Below are 19,659 nucleotides of genomic sequence, written 5' to 3' on the forward strand. Positions count from 1 at the left end.
AGTTATGGCAACATAGGAGAAAAGTAATGTATAGCTTGTTTTACTCTGGAGGAAATGTACTTTTTATATGTGTTTACAGATTTAATTTTTTTTTTTATGATAGTGATCTTTTAACAGTGTACGTTTGGTATATTGGGGGAAACTGCAGTGCCAAAGGAAACCCACTCAATACTCCTAGACGCTCTGTAAATAGTGAAACTTGGATTCTGGTGCTTTAAAACAACGGTGCTAATCACCATGAAGCCTGTGCTTTTAGAACCCATATTTTCATTGTGCTCAAATATAAGCTTATGATTACCCTGTCCAAAATAACCAGTTTAGAGGCTATGGTGGAAAATACTAGCTATTGGGTCAAGATTATGGTCTTCTGCAAATCTTTTAAAACCACAATTCCAACTTGTGTTTTTAAGGCATATTGGGATAGATTCGCTAACAGCCATTACTATTGCCTGGCACTGACAGTTACATAGTTCAACATAGGCAAACTGGCTGCTGCTACATGGGGCTTTCTTCAGATAAAATCTGGTACAGCATCAGCCCTTTTAGATTAAAAATCTGACACTTTATTTGCTGCTGGCCCCATCCCCTGATGCTGCACCATGTAATTTAAATATTACATGAGCACATGTCGGCTGAATACTTGGGGCGCTGCTGGATCTAGTCAGGCATAGTGTCATTCAATGTAGATCAAGGTGCTGGACAAAGTCAGACAGTCAGGGACAGTTAAGTGACAAGAGAATATACTGTACTCTGCACAGCACTGTGGAAGACTGTGCTATATAAATACTAAATAATAATAATAATAATAATAAATAATAAAGTTCTGTTGCTGCACACGTGTTGCAACAGGCAGAAGCTTGTTGCAGTTCACCTCCATGCATGTATTCTTTCAGAAGACTAGCCATCTGTTTAAATCATTTTTATAAGTCTTTCTGTAAACGTCAATTTGCTTACTTTTTAATTATCCTCTGACAAGGTCATATAACCTTTGATGAACCTTGCATATTATATTTTTAATCACCTTCTTGTAACATTGCTTAGACTTACAATTTTTAATAAAATCTCCAGTGAATTGCAACTGAAGTTGTAACGTGGGGATTGTCAGTCACGGCTCTGTATTCTGTAATATCATTGTAGATTCATGTATGCACTTTTATCAGATGTAATAAGAAATCTAAGATGAATGAAGCTTTGACTTCACATTGATATGCAAAACAGGATTGTGTGACTCAAAGAATACCAACTTCATTGAATTTCACTTAGTGACATTACGTCCTTCTAGAGGACTCCTTTTGGCTTTGTAGTATGCCTGTGTTTTGCTTGGTGATGAGTTTATGAAAGAAATCTGTAAAAAGCTAGTGTTGCATAGCCGAATTACATGAGAGAACAATGTCAAAATTGAACTTACCTGTAAGAGAATGGGTGTGAAGAAAATGATTAAGTGACATAGCCAACTGTTCTTAATATTTAGAAATAACAGAGGTTATGGGCAGAGGAGTGTATTCTGGGATTGACAATGCATTGCCAGTTTCCCATACTAGCACGGAGACTGGTATAAATACTACTGGGAGATATTGTGAATTTTTGGGTAAAAAGAGAAGTAGTGCAGCATAAAGACTTGGGTACATCCCTTTGGAACATGTAGGCCCCTTTCACACTTACTGCATCACCTCATGGTACTCTGCCCAGCTGCAGCTCATTGCAGGGGCTGGCAAAGTCAATGGAAGATGTTACACTAAGTGCAACGTGATGCGGTGCAACGGAAGTGACACAGAGGCTTCAGTGCATTACCAAGTGTGGTGCACAGTACACAAATGAATGGGAGGCAATGGCAATGGAAACAATATTAATTGAAGTTTGCAGTAGCATTGTGCATACGCAGAGAAATCAGATGATGCACTTCATGTCCGGCAGTGTGCACATCTCTGAAGGGGAAGACATTTGAGGCGGGGGCACAACACAAAGTGTGTGTGATTGTCGTGCGGCATAAGAGCCAACCACAACACATCGCACAATCGCACCACACCATGGGCTTGATCCACTAAACCGTGATAACTCAAATATCACATCTTATCAAAGATATCACACCTTATCAAAGTTAACACGCCTTATGAGAGTAGCATAGCGAGTACTACGGACTTATGCCTGCTAATTGGCAATGGCACTCATCCTGCCTTGAGCCCCTGTGGGTTCGTAGCGCTCGATATGCTACTCTGATAAGGCATGTTAACTTTGATAAGGTGTGATATCTTTGATAAGGTGGGATATTTGAGTTATCACGGTTTAGTGAATCAAGCCTCATGTGTGAAAGGACCCTGAAGGCTCTGACTTAGCATGTAGAAACAGTACATAGAAATAGAGAATGTCTTAACGTGGACACTAACACTGTTTTCAATTGTACAAAATGTCTTCAAGTGCAACTTCTGTTTATCAGTCAATGTGTGTGGAAATGCAAGCAGGTTATATCATTAATAAGTTCCTTTCTGTTGATGCAGCGAAATCTGCTTCTAGGGATTTAAATGTGCGTAATTTACCTACATTTGACAGATCATCCAATTTTATTCATTTTAGACAGGCACAAATAAATACTGTAAATAAAAAGTGGCCTCAAAGGAAAATAGCACAGGTCATGAAAGTGTATGACAGTGTATGACATATGCTATGTAGTAGTAACAAGGTATGAAGGTGTTGTCTTGGCTGCACTGGGATTTCCTGTGATTTTCTCTTCTGTGCAGAGTCGCTGTGATTTGGTGTGAAGCAGGTGGCTTCACCCTGCGCTGAAGATGGGATCCTGGCGATTGCTGACTAACGTTAACTTATGAGTTCTACTGAGTCTTTTGATTGGTCTAAAATTTCCATGGTATTAAAATTTCCACACAAAAAAATCTGCAGCCTGTGATTGGTCCAGTCCTTCCGAGCTATATGATTGGTCTAAAATGTATGAGTTATGAGGGCCGATTTCTGGTTACCGTTGTGGAAAGCCCATTACAGATTGGAAACTCGGAAATCGGTATTCCATGGGAATTTTTTGACCATCCCTAACATTGAAAGTTAAGTAGTTTATGTTTAGGAAATTACTACCCTGGTAATCCTTTTATGATCCTTTCTCACGAAATGCCAATTTTATTCTTCGAAGTGAAGCACAAATTTCACAGTACTCACAATGTAATTTGGGTGAAAATCCAAATAAGAATAAAGTGTGTGTCATTGTTTGTGGACTTTGGCTTTTACATCTGACAAGGCTACATGATTCTTTCTGGCCATAGGCACCACTTCCTACCTGACAGAATGCATTAGTGCAGCTGTCAGCACCCCAGGCGCCACATGAGATGATCCGCTAGACTGCTGACCTTGTGATTTGAATACATTTTAAACACATTATTAAAACACATTGGATGCAAATTAAAACTATTTTTCTGTCCTACAGGTACGGCAATCACTTCAGGCTTTGCTTTTTTTCAGTCCTTTTTGCTATCTGTGTCTTCTGATGGCCACTATCATCATTGAATGTGACCTTAAGTTTTCCCTTAAATCAAAATTGTGCCAGTGCACAAAAAGTAACATTTCTACTATTGTAGCAAATGTAACCACCATAAATGATGAAATAAATTCAGCAGGACTTAAACATTTGTACAGCAGCTTTGTATTTCTTGTGCAGTAGCACAGCCATACTTGTCTGCCTGTGTTTTTGTTTCTTGTTAATCTCCCCAAAGACTGAGTTTTTCATTTTTTGCTATTGCAGCTTATTTTAGTGATAGTGTAGGATAGAACAATTAGAAGTATTTAAAACAGTTTTCTAGTTACTTATAGAATACAGTTAACTACAGACATTTTCACAAATAAAAAAATAATCCGGATTATAATTCTGATTCAAAACTTCCTGTCTGTAAAATGCAAGCTCTAGTCTCCAGCAATGGTTAGCTACTAAGATAAGGAATTGCACACACCATGTTTCTTTCCCTCCTGCTTCTCCCCCCTTGCTTATAGAGTAGTGAGACACAGGCTGGGGGCTGAAATAATTTGTCTGAGATCTGTCCACACAGGAGCAGCTTGCTAGGAAGTAAGGATTAGAGCATGCCAGCAAACTAGCTAAGTACATCTGTAGGTAACCTTTCTTCAATAATAGCACCATCATTTGGACAATCTGCTCTGCTCAAAAGTTCTGTTTGTGATATTTACATTCGGTTCTTATCATTGCTGAACTAGTTAGTCTTAATTTTATCCCCTGAATTAGGGGAAACAATATCTAAAGCTCACCATACAATCGTAAAATTTTGATCACCGAAATCGGCCCCACCAGCCAGTAATGGTGCCCCCTTTGTGCCTCTCTAAAAATTTGCAGCTGTAGCCACTACTGCCCACTTGGACAGTACCTTTGTGAAACATTTCAAGAGGCGATGAGTGAGAACCACAAAACAAGCAAAGATGGCCACAGTTGCAAGCGCCAGTGTCCACCTTGTAAATAGGGATGATCTCAGATATGCAAATTGTTCTGAGTTTATGCAAATTTATGCACATTTTTATGCAAGTGTATGCAGCTTGAAAATGGACCAATCAATTTAAACCAAGGTTTAAATTGATTGGTCCATTTTCAAACTGCATACATTTGCATAAAAATGTGCATAATTTTGGAACAATTTGCCTTTCATTGATCATACCTACTTGTAAAGGCTCAAAAATATCCTTGGATATGGCCTTTGTTTACAAGTTGGAAATCCATGCCTAATTACATGTACGTAACAAGGACTACAGAGCCTGGTTGTTCAGTTATAATGTGCTGTTTAGGGGCAGATTGCCAAGAAAATGTTTATTACAACTGTGCCACATATAAAAGAAGGGCAGTTATAAAGACATGCAGAAGACAAAAAAATAAGTGTTATTTTTGCATCTGAAAGGGTTATAGCTGTTTTAAGATTATAAAGGGTTCCACTGTGTGGTTATAAGCTTCTGTATCACTAGCGCAAAAGAAGAAGAAAAAATATGAGAATAAATATGTTTACTGCAAGACTTTAAAAAAAGCAATATCATTTTCAAATGCCTTGAAAATCTAAACCATAAAATAACCCAAATATAACATGACGCACAAAAGCATCAAGCTAAAGCCTATCACAAATCTATGAATTACAGTGTCCCAGTTCAAGTTCTGCATGAGTAGATTCACAGCACAATAGAAAAATAAAAAGCCGAAGCTTCGCTACAGCAGGGGAAAGGATTTTACTAGTCATATCAAAATGATTGGAGTCACAGACGGAGAGTGAAATAAATGGAGATCTCCATGGATGAGAAGCGATATGACTGGCTGAGAACTAATTCCTTTTGCAGAAATCAATGGAAAGCCTGGATTAAATGTGGCAGGGTGGGAAAATGCACAGGCTAAGAATGCAATATAGGCTTTTATTCTAAAACAGTTTTGCTGTGTTTAGTTCTAGAGAGTAGCCCACAGTCGTCATACACGGCATAATCCAATATTAGGTGGGGGTTTAACAGGTCTGAATTGTTATAAACATGTGATGCCTTCAATAGATGATTTGTTTCTGCAATATTATTCATGACCGTGCCTCAATGAGACTGGAAATCAATAGTGTGCACATTTTTATATTAATTCACACTGTAATATCAATGCTTACTTGCATACAATGCTGTATTTCAGCTGTAAATCGATATGGAAGTAGATTTATAATAGTCATAAACGAGTCGCAGTGGATTTGTATTGCATTTGTCTTTTTCTTCAGTGTTACATACGAATGACTCAGCATGCCAAAAAGGAAAAAAAAAATGTTTTAGATAGTGCAGAATAAAGTTAGAATCTTTCTTTTTGCTTTCTGTGTATTCATCTTAAATAATTTCCCTTGCATCCTGCATGGATAGAAAATTAGAGTGGTAGCCAGCGATAAATAACTAGGAATAATCATTCAGAGCCCACAGAATTGAAATTTCCACATTTCCGTTCGAAAATGTTGTACAGAAAGTAGAAAATGGAAATAGGAATTCCACGGAAATTCAATTTACTGCAACTAGGTAATATTAGCTTAATCACAGAACTCTGAAGCATTGGGCCAATTTGAGAGTGCAGAATTGTACAACAAAATTTTAATTATAGACCAATCACAAGACTGATCTTCCATTTTTTCCCAATTTTTTTTTCTGTTTTCAATTTTTTTCTGATTTCAGTTTTTCCAATTTTTTTTGTCATTTTTTTTGAATTCTCTGATGCAAAAAAGGACTCCTTAAATACTCCCCAAAAACGGAAAAAAACCCAGAAAATTTAAAATCGGAAAAACTGAAAATTGGAAATCATAATTTCCGCAAATCAGAAATGGGAATTTCTGAACATCCCTATAAATAACTTTTTAGTCGAAGGAGAAAGTGTTAATAAGTTGCTGTTGACAAGTTTTGTCTGATTTCCTGTCCCTCGGACTGAAATCATGTTAAAGTATACCTGAATTGCACATCCACCATCAGATAGCACTTCCAATGGACTTCAGTTCAGGCTTTCTGTTATACCTCCACCAACATCGCCCTGTGAAATTTGCACTCACCAACTGCATTGGGCCAGGGTTATAGTGGCCATGCAGAGCTTTTGGGGCATTAACAGGTTCCCCACACCTTGGGGCAATGATGTCCACACTTTTTCTCTCCACAGGAGGCTTTGTTTCACTTCACCATAAACTTAAAGCTTCAGCAGTATACCTTCAATTAGTACTATTGTGTTGGTAGAGTCCTGTTATTCGGTGTCAGAAGTATGCTTTTCTGCAGTTGACCTTTTGCGCTTGTTAAGCGATGAATGATTTCATGGGGTCATGGGGTGTGCCTAGCACCAGATTTTTCGGCTGGAGGCGGCTAAGCCTCACTGTCCTTGCTTTGGGGGGTTGAGCCAAGTGCAAACAAGAGGCTGACCTGCCAGAGAGGGGGGACTGACTCAAAAAATTGTCCGGGCAAGATAGTGCGACCCGGGGGCCACATGTGGGCCGCCAGTTGGACAGCCCTGCTAATGAAGATTTCCACATACCATAGCTTATTGGGCTGGGAATGAGCTTTCAAGGCCACTGATAATTATTAAGGCATTCTACAGTATGAGGCAATAGTTTTATACTGTTGGAAAACATCTTACTTTTTTCGCAACAGTATTCCAACATATTTTCCAACACATTTCATGACAAGCATAGGAAATTGATCCATTTAGTAGAGAGTGTGTGTTGATGCCCATGTATTTCCAGCTTGGAATAGTCTTTCTGCACTTTGACAGCTGTATAAAATCCCATGATGATCTATTTATGTTAGCGTTTTTAATTATAGTCCCTATACTGAAGTGTTTCACAAAGCCCTGAAGAATGGCAGGTGTATTTCTGCTCTAAACTCATATTCAGCAAGTCATGCAGACATCATTTCATTCAGTGTGTGTCTAGTAATGATTGCTAGAAGGTCAGAGGGTCTGTCTTCCACAGTGTTTTCCCTGTTTCCGTTCCAAGTGGACTTCATTATATTAGAAAACTGCCAAGAGGAAGATTTACGAGAAAAATGTATATTTTTCAAGGCTGGCACATCTATTTTTTTTCCATCTGAAAACAAATCAGATTAAAGCAAACTAGATATTGTTTTGCCAATATGAGAATCATAACTCAAAATTATATCAAAATTATCGCAAGATGTGTTCTAGTAAAATAACATATCTTGCCAGATAAAAAAAGTTCCACCTCAAAATGCATTTAGAGGTGACTGGTCACAAGCCACAAGGTTACAGTGATAATGGCGAGTCTAAATGCGAGCAGTTCTAGAGATGCTGATTCTGGATTTAGAGGAATAGCAGGAGCAAACTGAGCTGAACCCTTGGAATTTCCTTGTCAGTTTATAAAAACAACATCAGCTTATCCTGTTGCTATTCCAGGATGTAGATTCTACTTTCTAATTAGTGCTGCTGTGTGTTCCTGCATTAAAGTTGAAAAATAATTTAAATTGACTTGGGGAGTAAAAAAAATATTTAATTTTATTGGGGCTATTTCATTTTTAACCCCAGCCTAGCCTATTAACCCACTATTGATCCCTGCAATACCTAAACCTGTTTCTAAACTTTTAATGACTGCTGCCTGTAGCGATCGGATGCGATCGCTAGGGCAAAAGTTTTGGGCCCCAATGCTCTACAGATGTACATATGCATCGCTAGGCAACAGCAAAGCATTACAACGCTATGGCCCTTGGACTGTCACCCTAGTGAACGCATTCGATTGCCACGGACACGCAGGCTGTGGATAACGGTCCGCCACATGCTCAGCTTGTGCTACTACTGTATTACGTTAGCCCAGTTCAGGGAAAGACCTTATATTAGCAGCAGGGTTTCTTGCAACCCCAGCCTCGGTCCCTCGCTCACGGGTCCACAGGCTACAGGAATATCACCCACAGTCAGGGGTGAATTCCTCAGGAGTCTCAGGCCACCAGCTCCTCTGGTGGTCTTCATTCAGAGTTGTTACTGTTGCACCAAACACTTACACTCTCTCAGGTGTCTACAGGTTAGACATATCTGATTATTGGTGATTCCGCAGATCCTCAATGATCGGGTATATCTGTATTTTTGGGGATACTGCAGATCGCCAAGGATCAGATTCTCTCTCTGGTTGCTGACACCGATCGTTACAGAATGGCAGACCAAACCCATATGGACGCACTGTGTAGCCATGTTGAAGTCCTGACCACCGCGGTAAAGCAACTTTCCGTGGCAGTTTTGAACCAACAGACCCAGATATGTCAGATATTTGGGCTATCTCAGAACTTCAATCAGTGCGATCTTCTCTTAGCACAGACATACGTATGCCTGTACCTGAAAATTTTTCTGGCGACAGATCTGATTTTCGAAACTTTAGAAATAGAGTGTTATCATACTTTGAGTTAAGGCCTAACTCGTCTGGAACCGAGGCACAGAGAATTACATTCATTAAGACTCTGTTGTCGGGGGATTCCCTAGACCTGGGCGTATGGTCTTCCTATTGGGCATCGGGCCCTGGCCTCAGTCGATTAATTTTTTGAGGCTATGGCTATGATTTACGATGACCCGGACATCGCTTCGACTTCTGAACGGAAGCTCAGGCTTCTGCGTCAGGGCAAGGGTCCGGTAGAGAATTATGCTGCGGAATTCAGGAGGTGGGCGGTCTCGGCTAGATGGGACGAATTCGCCCTCCTAGATTGTTTTTTGGCCGGATTGTCAGATACTATTCATGAGCTGATGATAGGTCATCCTGAGCCTGAATCATTGGATGAGGCAATCTCTTTGGCCATACAGATAGATCGCCGGTTGCGCCACCAGAGACAGGTTCGTGGTAGAGTGGCCAGAAGGTCTATCTTACACGATTCTTCTCGGTCTCCCTCACACCCAGATGAACCTATGCAAATTGGGTACACAAGGTTGAGTCTGGGGGAAAAGAGTCACAGGAACCCAAAGAAGAATGCTTTACAAGGGTCCACTAGGCCGGACGAATGCTATCGCCTAGGGTTAGTCAAAACCATAGGTGAGCAGGGTTCATCCCTGAACGACGGTCACCATTCCCTGTTCAGTTACATGGGAAGGGCGGACCAAGTCCGCAGAAGCCATGGTGGGTTCGTCAGCAAACCTCATAGATTCCAATTTTGCCAAAAGTTTGGGGATACCGTTATCTGCGCTCCACCGGCAGATTTCGGCCACTGCAGTGGATGACTCTCCATTGCGCAGTGCCCAGTTTCTTTCCCAAACCCCCCTACTGTCATGTTGTTTAGGGGCATTGCATGAAGAGAGTTTACAGTTCCTGGTCCTGCCGATGAAGGGCGCTGCTGTTGTTCTCGGTATGCCCTGGTTACAACTTCACTCTCCACTGATTGACTGGGCTTCAGGACAGCTGCTGAACTGGTCAGCCCATTGTGCACTGTTTAAAGAAGGGTGAGGTGGATAAAACCAGGATACAGGTCGCAGGAAAGGCAGGACAGTGTACAGTTATTTCTAATGGTTCCTGTTCCTCACGGTTACCTCTCATGCATAAATCTGATAGCAAAAGCCCCAAAGCAGACACTTTAGACAGGGGTTTTGGGCCCAAAACCATTCTACCACCGAAAAAACAGGCTGACAAGAAATCATTTCCTGTGTCCCTGCCCGGGTCGGCGCTGCAGGTGGATTCCACTCCCTTCCTCCCTGGGTTGATTGATGGCCGGCCTGAGTATGAGATAAAGAGAAAATTCTCTAACTTACATCCTGGAAAGCCAGGAAGTAGTGTTGGGCGAACAGTGTTCGCCACTGTTCGGGTTCTGCAGAACATCACCCTGTTCGGGTGATGTTCGAGTTCGGCCGAACACCTGATGGTGTTCGGCCAAACCGTTCGGCCACATGGCCGAACTAAGAGCGCATGGCCGAACGTTCCCCGAACGTTCGGCTAGCGCTGTGATTGGCCGAACGGGTCACGTGGTTCGGACCCGAACGCGCTCTGATTGGCTGTCACGTGGTTCGGGTAAATAAATACCCGAACCACGTCATATCTCCGCCATTTGTCTGTGGGTTTAGCTTTGGGTAGGCAGGCAGGGTAGTTCGCGCTCCAGCCACGCTAGCCAGGGTCCCCCCAGTCATTGTGTGTCGCTGCTGGGAACAGTAGTACACCGCTCGCTCAGCCACACTATATAGCATTGTGTTTACTGCCACTCTGTGTACCTCGCTTAGCCACACTATATAGCATTGTGTTTACTGCCACTCTGTGTCTGCTGGGAACAGTAGTACACTGCTCGCTCAGCCACACTATATAGCATTGTGTTTACTGCCACTCTGTGTACCTCGCTCAGCCACACTATATAGCATTGTGTTTACTGCCACTTTGTGTCTGCTGGGAACAGTAGTACACCGCTCGCTCAGCCACACTATATAGCATTGTGTTTACTGCCACTCTGTGTCTGCTGGGAACAGTAGTACACCGCTCGCTCAGCCACACTATATAGCATTGTGTTTACTGCCACTCTGTGTACACCGCTCACCCAGCACTATATAGCATTATTGTGTTTACTACCACTCTGTGTCTGCTGGGAACAGTAGTACACCGCTCACCCGCCACTGTATAGCATTGTGCTCTGTGTCGCTGCTGTGAATAGTGGTACACCGCTCACCCACCACTGTATAGCATTTCTGTACTGCCACTGTACTGCTGCCAGTCAGCGTGTACTTTAAGGATAAGTGAAATGAGGAAGAAATCCGGTGAAAGAGGGAGGGGCAAGGGAAGAGGTGTTTTCCCTGACGGTTCACGTACAGGCCACAGGGGAGCACCCAAGAAAACCCACTCAATACCGCCCATGTTGTCCAGGACAACAACCCTCACAAATCCAAAAGAACAGGACCAGATAATTACTTGGATGACCTCTCAAGCGTCCAGCAGTGGGTTAAGCAGCACCAGCACATCACGCACGAGGTCCGAGTCCTCAGCCAGTTACAAGGAGCCAGTGGGCACAAAGCTGACACAACCGGCACACGTGTGCTGCTGCTGGGTTAGCATTTCCAGTCCCTGTTTATTGAACCTCTCATCTTTATTACATTTTTGACTGCATGGCGGCAAAAAGCATTGCTATATCCGCACGCTATTTGTCCTCATGCAAGGCCTGGGATGTTGTGTCTCAAAAAGCGTGGCCTTCTCCTCCTGCGCCTCCTCCTGTTCCATCACCTGTGCTGCTGCTGGCCTGGGTTAGCGTTTCCGGTCCCTGTTTATTGAACCTCTCATCTTTATTACATTTATGACTGCATGGCGGCAAAAAGCATTGCTATATCCGCACGCTTTTTGTCCTCATGCAAGGCCTGGGTTGCGTCTCAAAAAGCGTGGCCTTCTCCTCCTGCGCCTCCTCCTGTTCCATCACGTGTGCTGCTGCTGCTGCTGGGTTAGCGTTGCAGGTCCATGTTTATTGAACCTCTCATCTTTATTACATTTATGACTGCATGGCGGCAAAAAGCATTGCTATATCCGCACGCTATTTGTCCTCATGCAAGGCCTGGGATGTTGTGTCTCAAAAAGCGTGGCCTTCTCCTCCTGCGCCTCCTCCTGTTCCATCACGTGTTCTGCTGCTTGTGCTGGCTTAGCGTTACCGGTCCCTTTTCCTGGAACCTCTTCTCTGTATTACATTTATGACTGCATGGCGAAAAAAAGCATGTTACCTGTGCAAAGAAACATGACATTTTCCACATTTAAAAGACAGTTTTTCCTTTGAAACTTTACAATCAATTTTGTCAAAAACTATAAGCTCTTTTTCCAATATTTTTTTTCCTCTTGTACCCACTCCCAAGGTGCACATACCCTGCAAATTTGGGGTATGTAGCATGTAAGGAAGCTTTACAAAGCACGAAAGTTCGGGTCCCCATTGACTTCCATTATGTTCGGAGTTCGGCGCGAACACCCGAACATCGCGGCGATGTTCGGCGAACGTTCGCGAACCAGAACATCTAGGTGTTCGCCCAACACTACCAGGAAGGAGATGTCCGGAGTCCACTCCTCAGGGGGGGGTACTGTGAGGAAACGCGGAAAAGCCGCCGCATATGCCAAGAGCAAAGCGGCTGACTCCGCGTCCAACGCGGCGGTTTGCACGCATAGACACGCGTCTGGTAGTATGGTGGAATGCGGAAAAGCCTCTGCATGTCCTGACAGCAAAGCAGCTGTTTCCGCGTCCAGCGCGGCGGTTTGCATGCAGCAGCGTGCGCGTGGTGTGGCTGGGTCTGTTAGTGCACATAGGCAGATGGAGAGCTACGCGTGCGCGGGCCTGAACTCAGGACCTTTATACCAGCAGGGGAAGTGTCAGCTGATCAGGAAGATCAGCTGATTCCTGCAGGACTCATGATTGGCTGAATGGCTCGGGCGGGGCGGCAGAGTCCAGCAACTATATATTCTGCTGCTTGTCAGTTGCTGGTTGTCTGCCATTGCTAACAATTGCGTGAAGGCACTCAGACCATAGTCAGATCCTATCAGTGTGTTTGAACTAGGTGGACCTAGGAATTCACACTTAGCCAGATTCTGTTGATAGCTTAAAGTACTAATTGAATTGTATTATTTGTTATGCTCCAGACTAGTTCCAGGGTGTTGTGAATACAGACCTCACACCCAAGACTAGGGAACTGTATTGTCATTTATGTTATACTCCAGACTAGTTCCAGGGTGTTGTGAATACGGACCTCACAGCCAAGACTAGGGAAATGTATTATCATTGATCCCTGCAATACCTAAACCTGTTTCTAAACTTTTAATGACTGCTGCCTGTAGCGATCGGATGCGATCGCTAGGGCAAAAGTTTTGGGCCCCAATGCTCTACAGATGTACATATGCATCGCTAGGCAACAGCAAAGCAATACAACGCTATGGCCCTTGGACTGTCACCCTAGTGAACGCATTCGATTGCCACGGACACGCAGGCTGTGGATAACGGTCCGCCACATGCTCAGCTTGTGCTACTACTGTATTACGTTAGCCCAGTTCAGGGAAAGACCTTATATTAGCAGCAGGGCTTCCTGCAACCCCAGCCTCGGTCCCTCGCTCACGGGTCCACAGGCTACAGGAATATCTCCCACAGTCAGGGGTGAATTCCTCAGGAGTCTCAGGCCACCAGCTCCTCTGGTGGTCTTCATTCAGAGTTGTTACTGTTGCACCAAACACTTACACTCTCTCAGGTGTCTACAGGTTAGACATATCTGATTATTGGCGATTCCGCAGATCCTCAATGATCGGGTATATCTGTATTTTTGGGGATACTGCAGATCGCCAAGGATCAGATTCTCTCTCTGGTTGCTGACACCGATCGTTACAGAAGTACAATATACCATATGGGGTATCGTTTTAAACGTAAAGAGCCAAATAATTCAGTTTTAGGTGTTTTATAACTGTGGGATGTGTTGTGTAAATTGGGAAGAGTGAAAAATAAAATGACTCTCAAATTTATTTTATTTTATAATCCACCCCAGTGCTCCTTACTCCAGTCTCCCTGGGGTCATATGCAAATTATGACCTTGTTGTTGGTTGACATCTGAGGAGCGGAACATGGAGCATGTGAGATACAATTGTACATCATTACCACCTTGTACGTACACTTCTTTTGCATATTGCAAATTAAATTAAATTAAATTAAAGGTATTGTACCATAGGAATGCTCCTCTCTTTTCTCATAATTATTATAATTTTAGTATTTATGTAGCACCATCATCTTCTGCAGCACAGCAGCGTCATCTTCTCACATTACCTGCGTAGATGACAGCTACAGCAGTTTTATTTTGTTTTTTTACAAATCATGGTGATACTGCATTTGATTATCACATCTTACGTCAGGCTGCCTAAACTTAGCATAAAACCTTGTGTATGAATATTACTAATAATGAGCTAGTTGTAAGGTTGCACACATTCATTCATGCATTCATGGCAAGATATTAAAATAAGGAAGGAGCAAAATGACTCATAAATGATAATATAATTCTTGTAGGAGGGTATCACCAAATCGCATAACATTTAAATCTCCTCCACACGCAAAGACAACATCAGGTGAGGGCACTTCTGTACATTTCATTTAGTGCATTTAAATTATTAAATAAGGAAAACGGGGGTAAAAATGGAATAAGAACATCGTGGCAAAGTGTTTGAAGTTTAAGAAAAACAGGCAGGAAAAAGAAATCAAAAGACGCTTTTATCTAACAACTAGACTAGGGACCTACATTTGATCTCAAAGTACTAGAGACAAAACTGTGTTTAAAATCCACTTACTAACAAGTGCTTCTATCTGTGTGTATTGATTGCTTTTTCCATGATAAAAGTACAGAATTATCACTTACACAAAAAGAGGGAAAAAAAACATTCTGAACTATAGTTATTGCTATTTTACACATACACAAAGCTGCTTGCCCAGAGATTTTATGGAGCTGCCAAGTTATCCTTTTAGAGCTTGAGATATTATTATTTTTTATTGTTATAGCCTAATGCCCAGTGGAAGCCCATACGGTAAGTATGGGAACTATAGGCTCCAAGCCACACAAACCAATTCCATACAGTCATAAGTTAAAATGCCATATGATAATCAAGTGCATAATTGGAACCTACTGTCAATGATAACTGCGCAACTAACTATATTTTGTTCCAGACATATACTATTAAAAATACTATTATTGCCAAGAGATGGTGTAGGTCAGTCAAAGTATCAGAAGGAAGTTCCTCTGTGCTGACCTTTCAAGCATTCCTGTTGGTCACTTAATGGGATAGGTTACTTCACTGACTAACAGGAAAGCCCAGAAGCTCAGTTAGCTTTATTCTCAATTCCACTTACATCAGCTCCTATCCCTGGCACTGCTGTAGTGTACACATAGGCAGGCAGTTTTCACTTATCGTAAAGATTGATTACATGGTTTCTTATATGTACCATTTGTATTGTTTAGTTTGTTTAGTTCATGGCTACTTAAAACTGCTATTTTGTTTTGGAAAACTGTTGCACTACCATTATTATTATTATTAGTAGTAGTATTATTATTATTACTACTAAATATTATTCATGTACTTAATGCTGTTCATATTTTAATGCTACCTTTGACTTAATTAGATTCTAAATTTAAAAAATGTTTTAAATTATAAATTGAGCTTTTGTGTGTATAAACTATCTCATGTAGAGGAGAAAGTTATTCGTGAGTAGCTTCTAGTAATTTTGTAAAACACTTGGGGTCAGATCCAATTCACTTTTCTCCTAGGTGATATTTTCACATCGTATCAATGAAATGCCTTTTAAGCCACCAGCAAGTAAATACTCAAAATAATGTTGACAGTATCGACATGGAGAACTTATTTGTCTTTTTGTGGGTGTTCTCCAGGTGCCCTGAGTTTCTCCAACATCCAAAATGAAAAACAGTGGTAGGTTAGCAGAATTCCTCCAAATTGTCCACAAATTGTCCTTGGGAATAATTTTTCATCTTCTGTTTAAAACTAAATTGTATATTAAAAAATAAATAAATAAATAATTGTACCATGCATGGGCACTATTAAGCAAATGCAACCTTACTCTATTACTGCTCTGCCTGCAGCAGCACTGCTCTACTGGTCATGTTGACCTCCCAGAGAATGTCTATTTGGGATCAATACTTGATGAACAAAACATTTAAACATCTATTGAGGAGGCCTTCTGTTTTAATAGTTTCATTAAATTTAATGTTTTTGTCATAGCTGTTGTTTAATCAATTAAAACAATGAATAGTCTATCCCTGGCTTGACTTATCATCAGCCATAAATCTTTTGTGAAAGAAAAGAAAAATGGACTAATTTTAGATTTGACAGACAAAATATAATAGTTCCTTATGTAATAGACTGTTGCACTGTGACCTGTACAAAAAGTAGATTGTATTGCTGTACTTTTTCCTCCCTGGAAGCGAGATTGGCTTTTCATCTGTTAATTTGCCTGTTTTCAGACACTGTGCTGCTAATGATAGTTTGATTTTTATCATGTTTGCTAGATGTGTTTTTATCCATTTTGCTGATAGTGTGTTTTTAGTGCCAGTCATATCTTGCATTTCTTTTTGTTCATTTATTCTTAAATCCAAACAATGAAATTGTTACTATGTATTGTTACCCTGGAACTACAATGGCATGTTTAAATCCTTCTATTACAGAACATGAAAAGCACCGTTTATGCAAGAGCACAGATTATATGAATTTGCACTTCAAAGTAAAATGGTTTTATAATGAATATGTGCGAGAACTTCCTGCATTCAAGGATACCGTCCCGGAATATTCTCTGTGAGTGTGATTTCTCTGTTTAATAAATTAAATTAATTCAGCTAGAGACAGATAAAGGGATAAGAGGAATCAAATTAACAAACTCTACCTGAAAGGAATGGCTATAATTATAGCTACAGAAACGAAACCAGTGATATCTAGTGCAGTTGCTTTATTATCAGAAAATTCACTTACGCTATTGCCATTGAATAAACATCTGGTTAGACAAAGGTAAATAAAGGTTCAATTGCCTTTTGTGATTAAGCTATCCATTGTCAATTTTATTGTGACTTTTCCACTTTATCTCCAGTTTTGTAAGGGCTCGTACACACTAACTACATATGTCGCCTGTTGGGGATCTTGACCTGATCCCCTTGGGCGACATCGCTTGCCAGGGTTGTGCACATCTATTAGAGATAAGGAGAAAAAGGAAGGTGGATCTAGACCTCAAATTGTTCCAAAAATTCCCAAAACTTTATTCATGAACAGCCCTGTGCACATTTATGTCAGCTCTGTAGTTGACGACATGCTGTGTTGTTGTGGTGGCGGACGAGCGGTGCATGCGTGACTTCAAACAGCGGACAGGGGAGCGGTGCCAACATTGGGTTTCTGTGGGGGGATAGGCATTGCTGGTGTTGGGTAGATATGTCTGGTAGATCCCTCATGGGTTGTGCGTTGGGGTTTGTCGAGTGCTGTACCCACACCTAATTGTTGGCTGAGGCGGTCACTATCAGCCGCCTCAGCCGATTTAAACCAGGGGTGTGTACGAGGCTTAATGCTCATTGCTTTTTTTTTGTAAGTTTATGACACAGATACTTCTATTCCCTCTCATGTGGGTACAACTTTTATGGTATATGACAACCATATGATATCAATAAAATGCATCATCATGTTAGTTACCTTAGTAAAAACCCTTTGATCTTAGTTCAGAAAGAATGGGAGGGGTTTGAAATCATACTACGAATCTTATTTTGTGCCAGGAAATGTTTTCAACTCAAAAGGAACATACCAGAAGTATTATAGATTTTTCAAAAACTCTGTACACACTTGCAGCTTAGATCACCTGAAACATTCATTCAGGAGCATTTTGTGTACATATGTAGGGATGGTAAGAATTGCCAAATTCCTAATCTGCTGGAATTCCAAATTTCATCTGGTAATTCCAAATTATGTCTGGTTATTCAAAAGTAGGAGTGGAATGCCCCCATTTATACTGAAATCAATACCAGTGACTTTAGTGGTTATTAGCAAAGCCACCATGCATGGTATCATGACCACATTTTCTATGTATGTTAGGGAGAATAGTGAGAACAATTTTTCAGATTTCAAGAAAATAATTTTCAAAGAAATTTTTTTTATTTTTTTTTAAACTGGGTAAAAGGACATTTTGCGGCTGTACACTTTAATATATATTGAATTCCGAGTTCTGTATACACATTCTATACATTTTAAGAAAACACACAGCATGGAGTCCTTCCTCCCAAGTCTCTTTAACCCCTTGTCACCCACGCAGGCTGGTATAGCCAGATTTAGGAGTCCAGACCATTACTGGATCCCCACCCTGAGCGGTACCAGTGCACATGGTCCATGATATGCGGGAATCTGTGCGAGAGGGGTGCCAAAGTCTCCCCCACTCCCCCAAAGCCTTTGTCCATATGATAGCATATATGGAGGCATTGCTATTAACCGCTAACAGCATTATTTACTTATAAATTGTGGAATTCTGAATTCCACATTGTTAATTCTGAATTACACATTCCATGAATTCCGATGCAATTAAGCCTTTAGGATCCAGATGCTTCCCCCTTCTGAGGTAAGAAACCCTTAGGGGCACTTTTTTCCCATTGAGGCTCATTTTAATGACTACAAGCAATTATTGATTCAGACACAAAATCTTTCTCTTACCCTTCTACCTGCTCTACCTTAGCCAAGTAACTGCTGTGTACATATGAAACGAAGAGAACAGAACATGGATTTGTGGCCTAGCGGCTGATTGCATTCAGTTTGTAGTCATATTAGTCAAAATGACAATAAAGATGATGCTGATCTAGTGCTCATTTTTTTGTACATATTCTGAATCATTCAAGCTTCAGATGTTCAACACGAAAATTCATGAAGAACTTATTTCTGGGTCCAGGGCATATAAAACCAACACATTAGTTAATGTTTCCTTCATTATTCAAAGTTTTATTTAGCTGTGAGGGTTGATTCTTAGTCCCAGAATTACGCCATCTCCATGATTTGGATTCTCAGTGTCCATATATTGATAAGTAAACTTTATAAAGTATGTGGGGATTTGTACACACGTATATTGTAGATAAATGCTTAGAGGGGATTTCAGATAAAGAAGTTTGTCTCACAACAGAACAGCTCTAAATTCGAGATATGAAGGTAATCGGGTTGTCGGAATCTACTTTTCACTGGCCACAGCACTTGCCCTCCTTCCCATATAATCCAGCACTGATCCCAAAGAAATCAACATGCAGTCAGTTTACAATTCTCCACATACAACAGTTTCTAGACTACCTTTTCCTCCAATACATCTGAAGCTAACTAGATTCCAGCATCAAAGGGCTCTGCTTATCAGCTGCATTTCCCATGTGCTCATTTGTAACAAAATTAGAAAAGCTGATGTGAAAACATGGTAGCGATAACTTTTGAAATGAATATATCTCATACAGAATGTTTTCAATGTTTTAGATGGTTTGAGCCTTTTGTTATTCAGTGGCTGGATGAAAATGAAGACGTGTCGATGGAATTTCTTCATGGCGCTCTCGGAAGAGATAAAAAAGATGGAGTAAGTTCCCTGTAATTGCATGTCACATTTCATTTTATGTGAGTGGCAAATAAAAGTGGGGCAATCCTTGATTCTGTTCACTGCGAACTTTGATAAAAGATCCATTCACACTTTGATCTTTATTCCTTTCCATATGGATAATTTCTTCTTCTT

The 19,659-nt window shown here is 41.1% G+C and overlaps 1 protein-coding gene across 1 annotated transcript in view; it reads left to right on the forward strand.

Annotated features, from left to right (window-relative positions):
* UNC13C (unc-13 homolog C) overlaps positions 1-19,659 on the forward strand; it is a 784,159-nt gene that overhangs the window by 587,870 nt on the left and 176,630 nt on the right. Inside the window, exons 21-22 of the mRNA XM_068275480.1 lie at positions 16,604-16,730; positions 19,410-19,506. Of these exons, the coding sequence (XP_068131581.1) occupies positions 16,604-16,730; positions 19,410-19,506 (224 nt within the window). The remainder of the gene's footprint in view (positions 1-16,603; positions 16,731-19,409; positions 19,507-19,659) is intronic.

The sequence above is a fragment of the Hyperolius riggenbachi genome, chromosome 3, assembly GCF_040937935.1.
Source record: "Hyperolius riggenbachi isolate aHypRig1 chromosome 3, aHypRig1.pri, whole genome shotgun sequence".
In the NCBI taxonomy this organism is placed as follows: Eukaryota; Metazoa; Chordata; class Amphibia; order Anura; family Hyperoliidae; genus Hyperolius; species Hyperolius riggenbachi.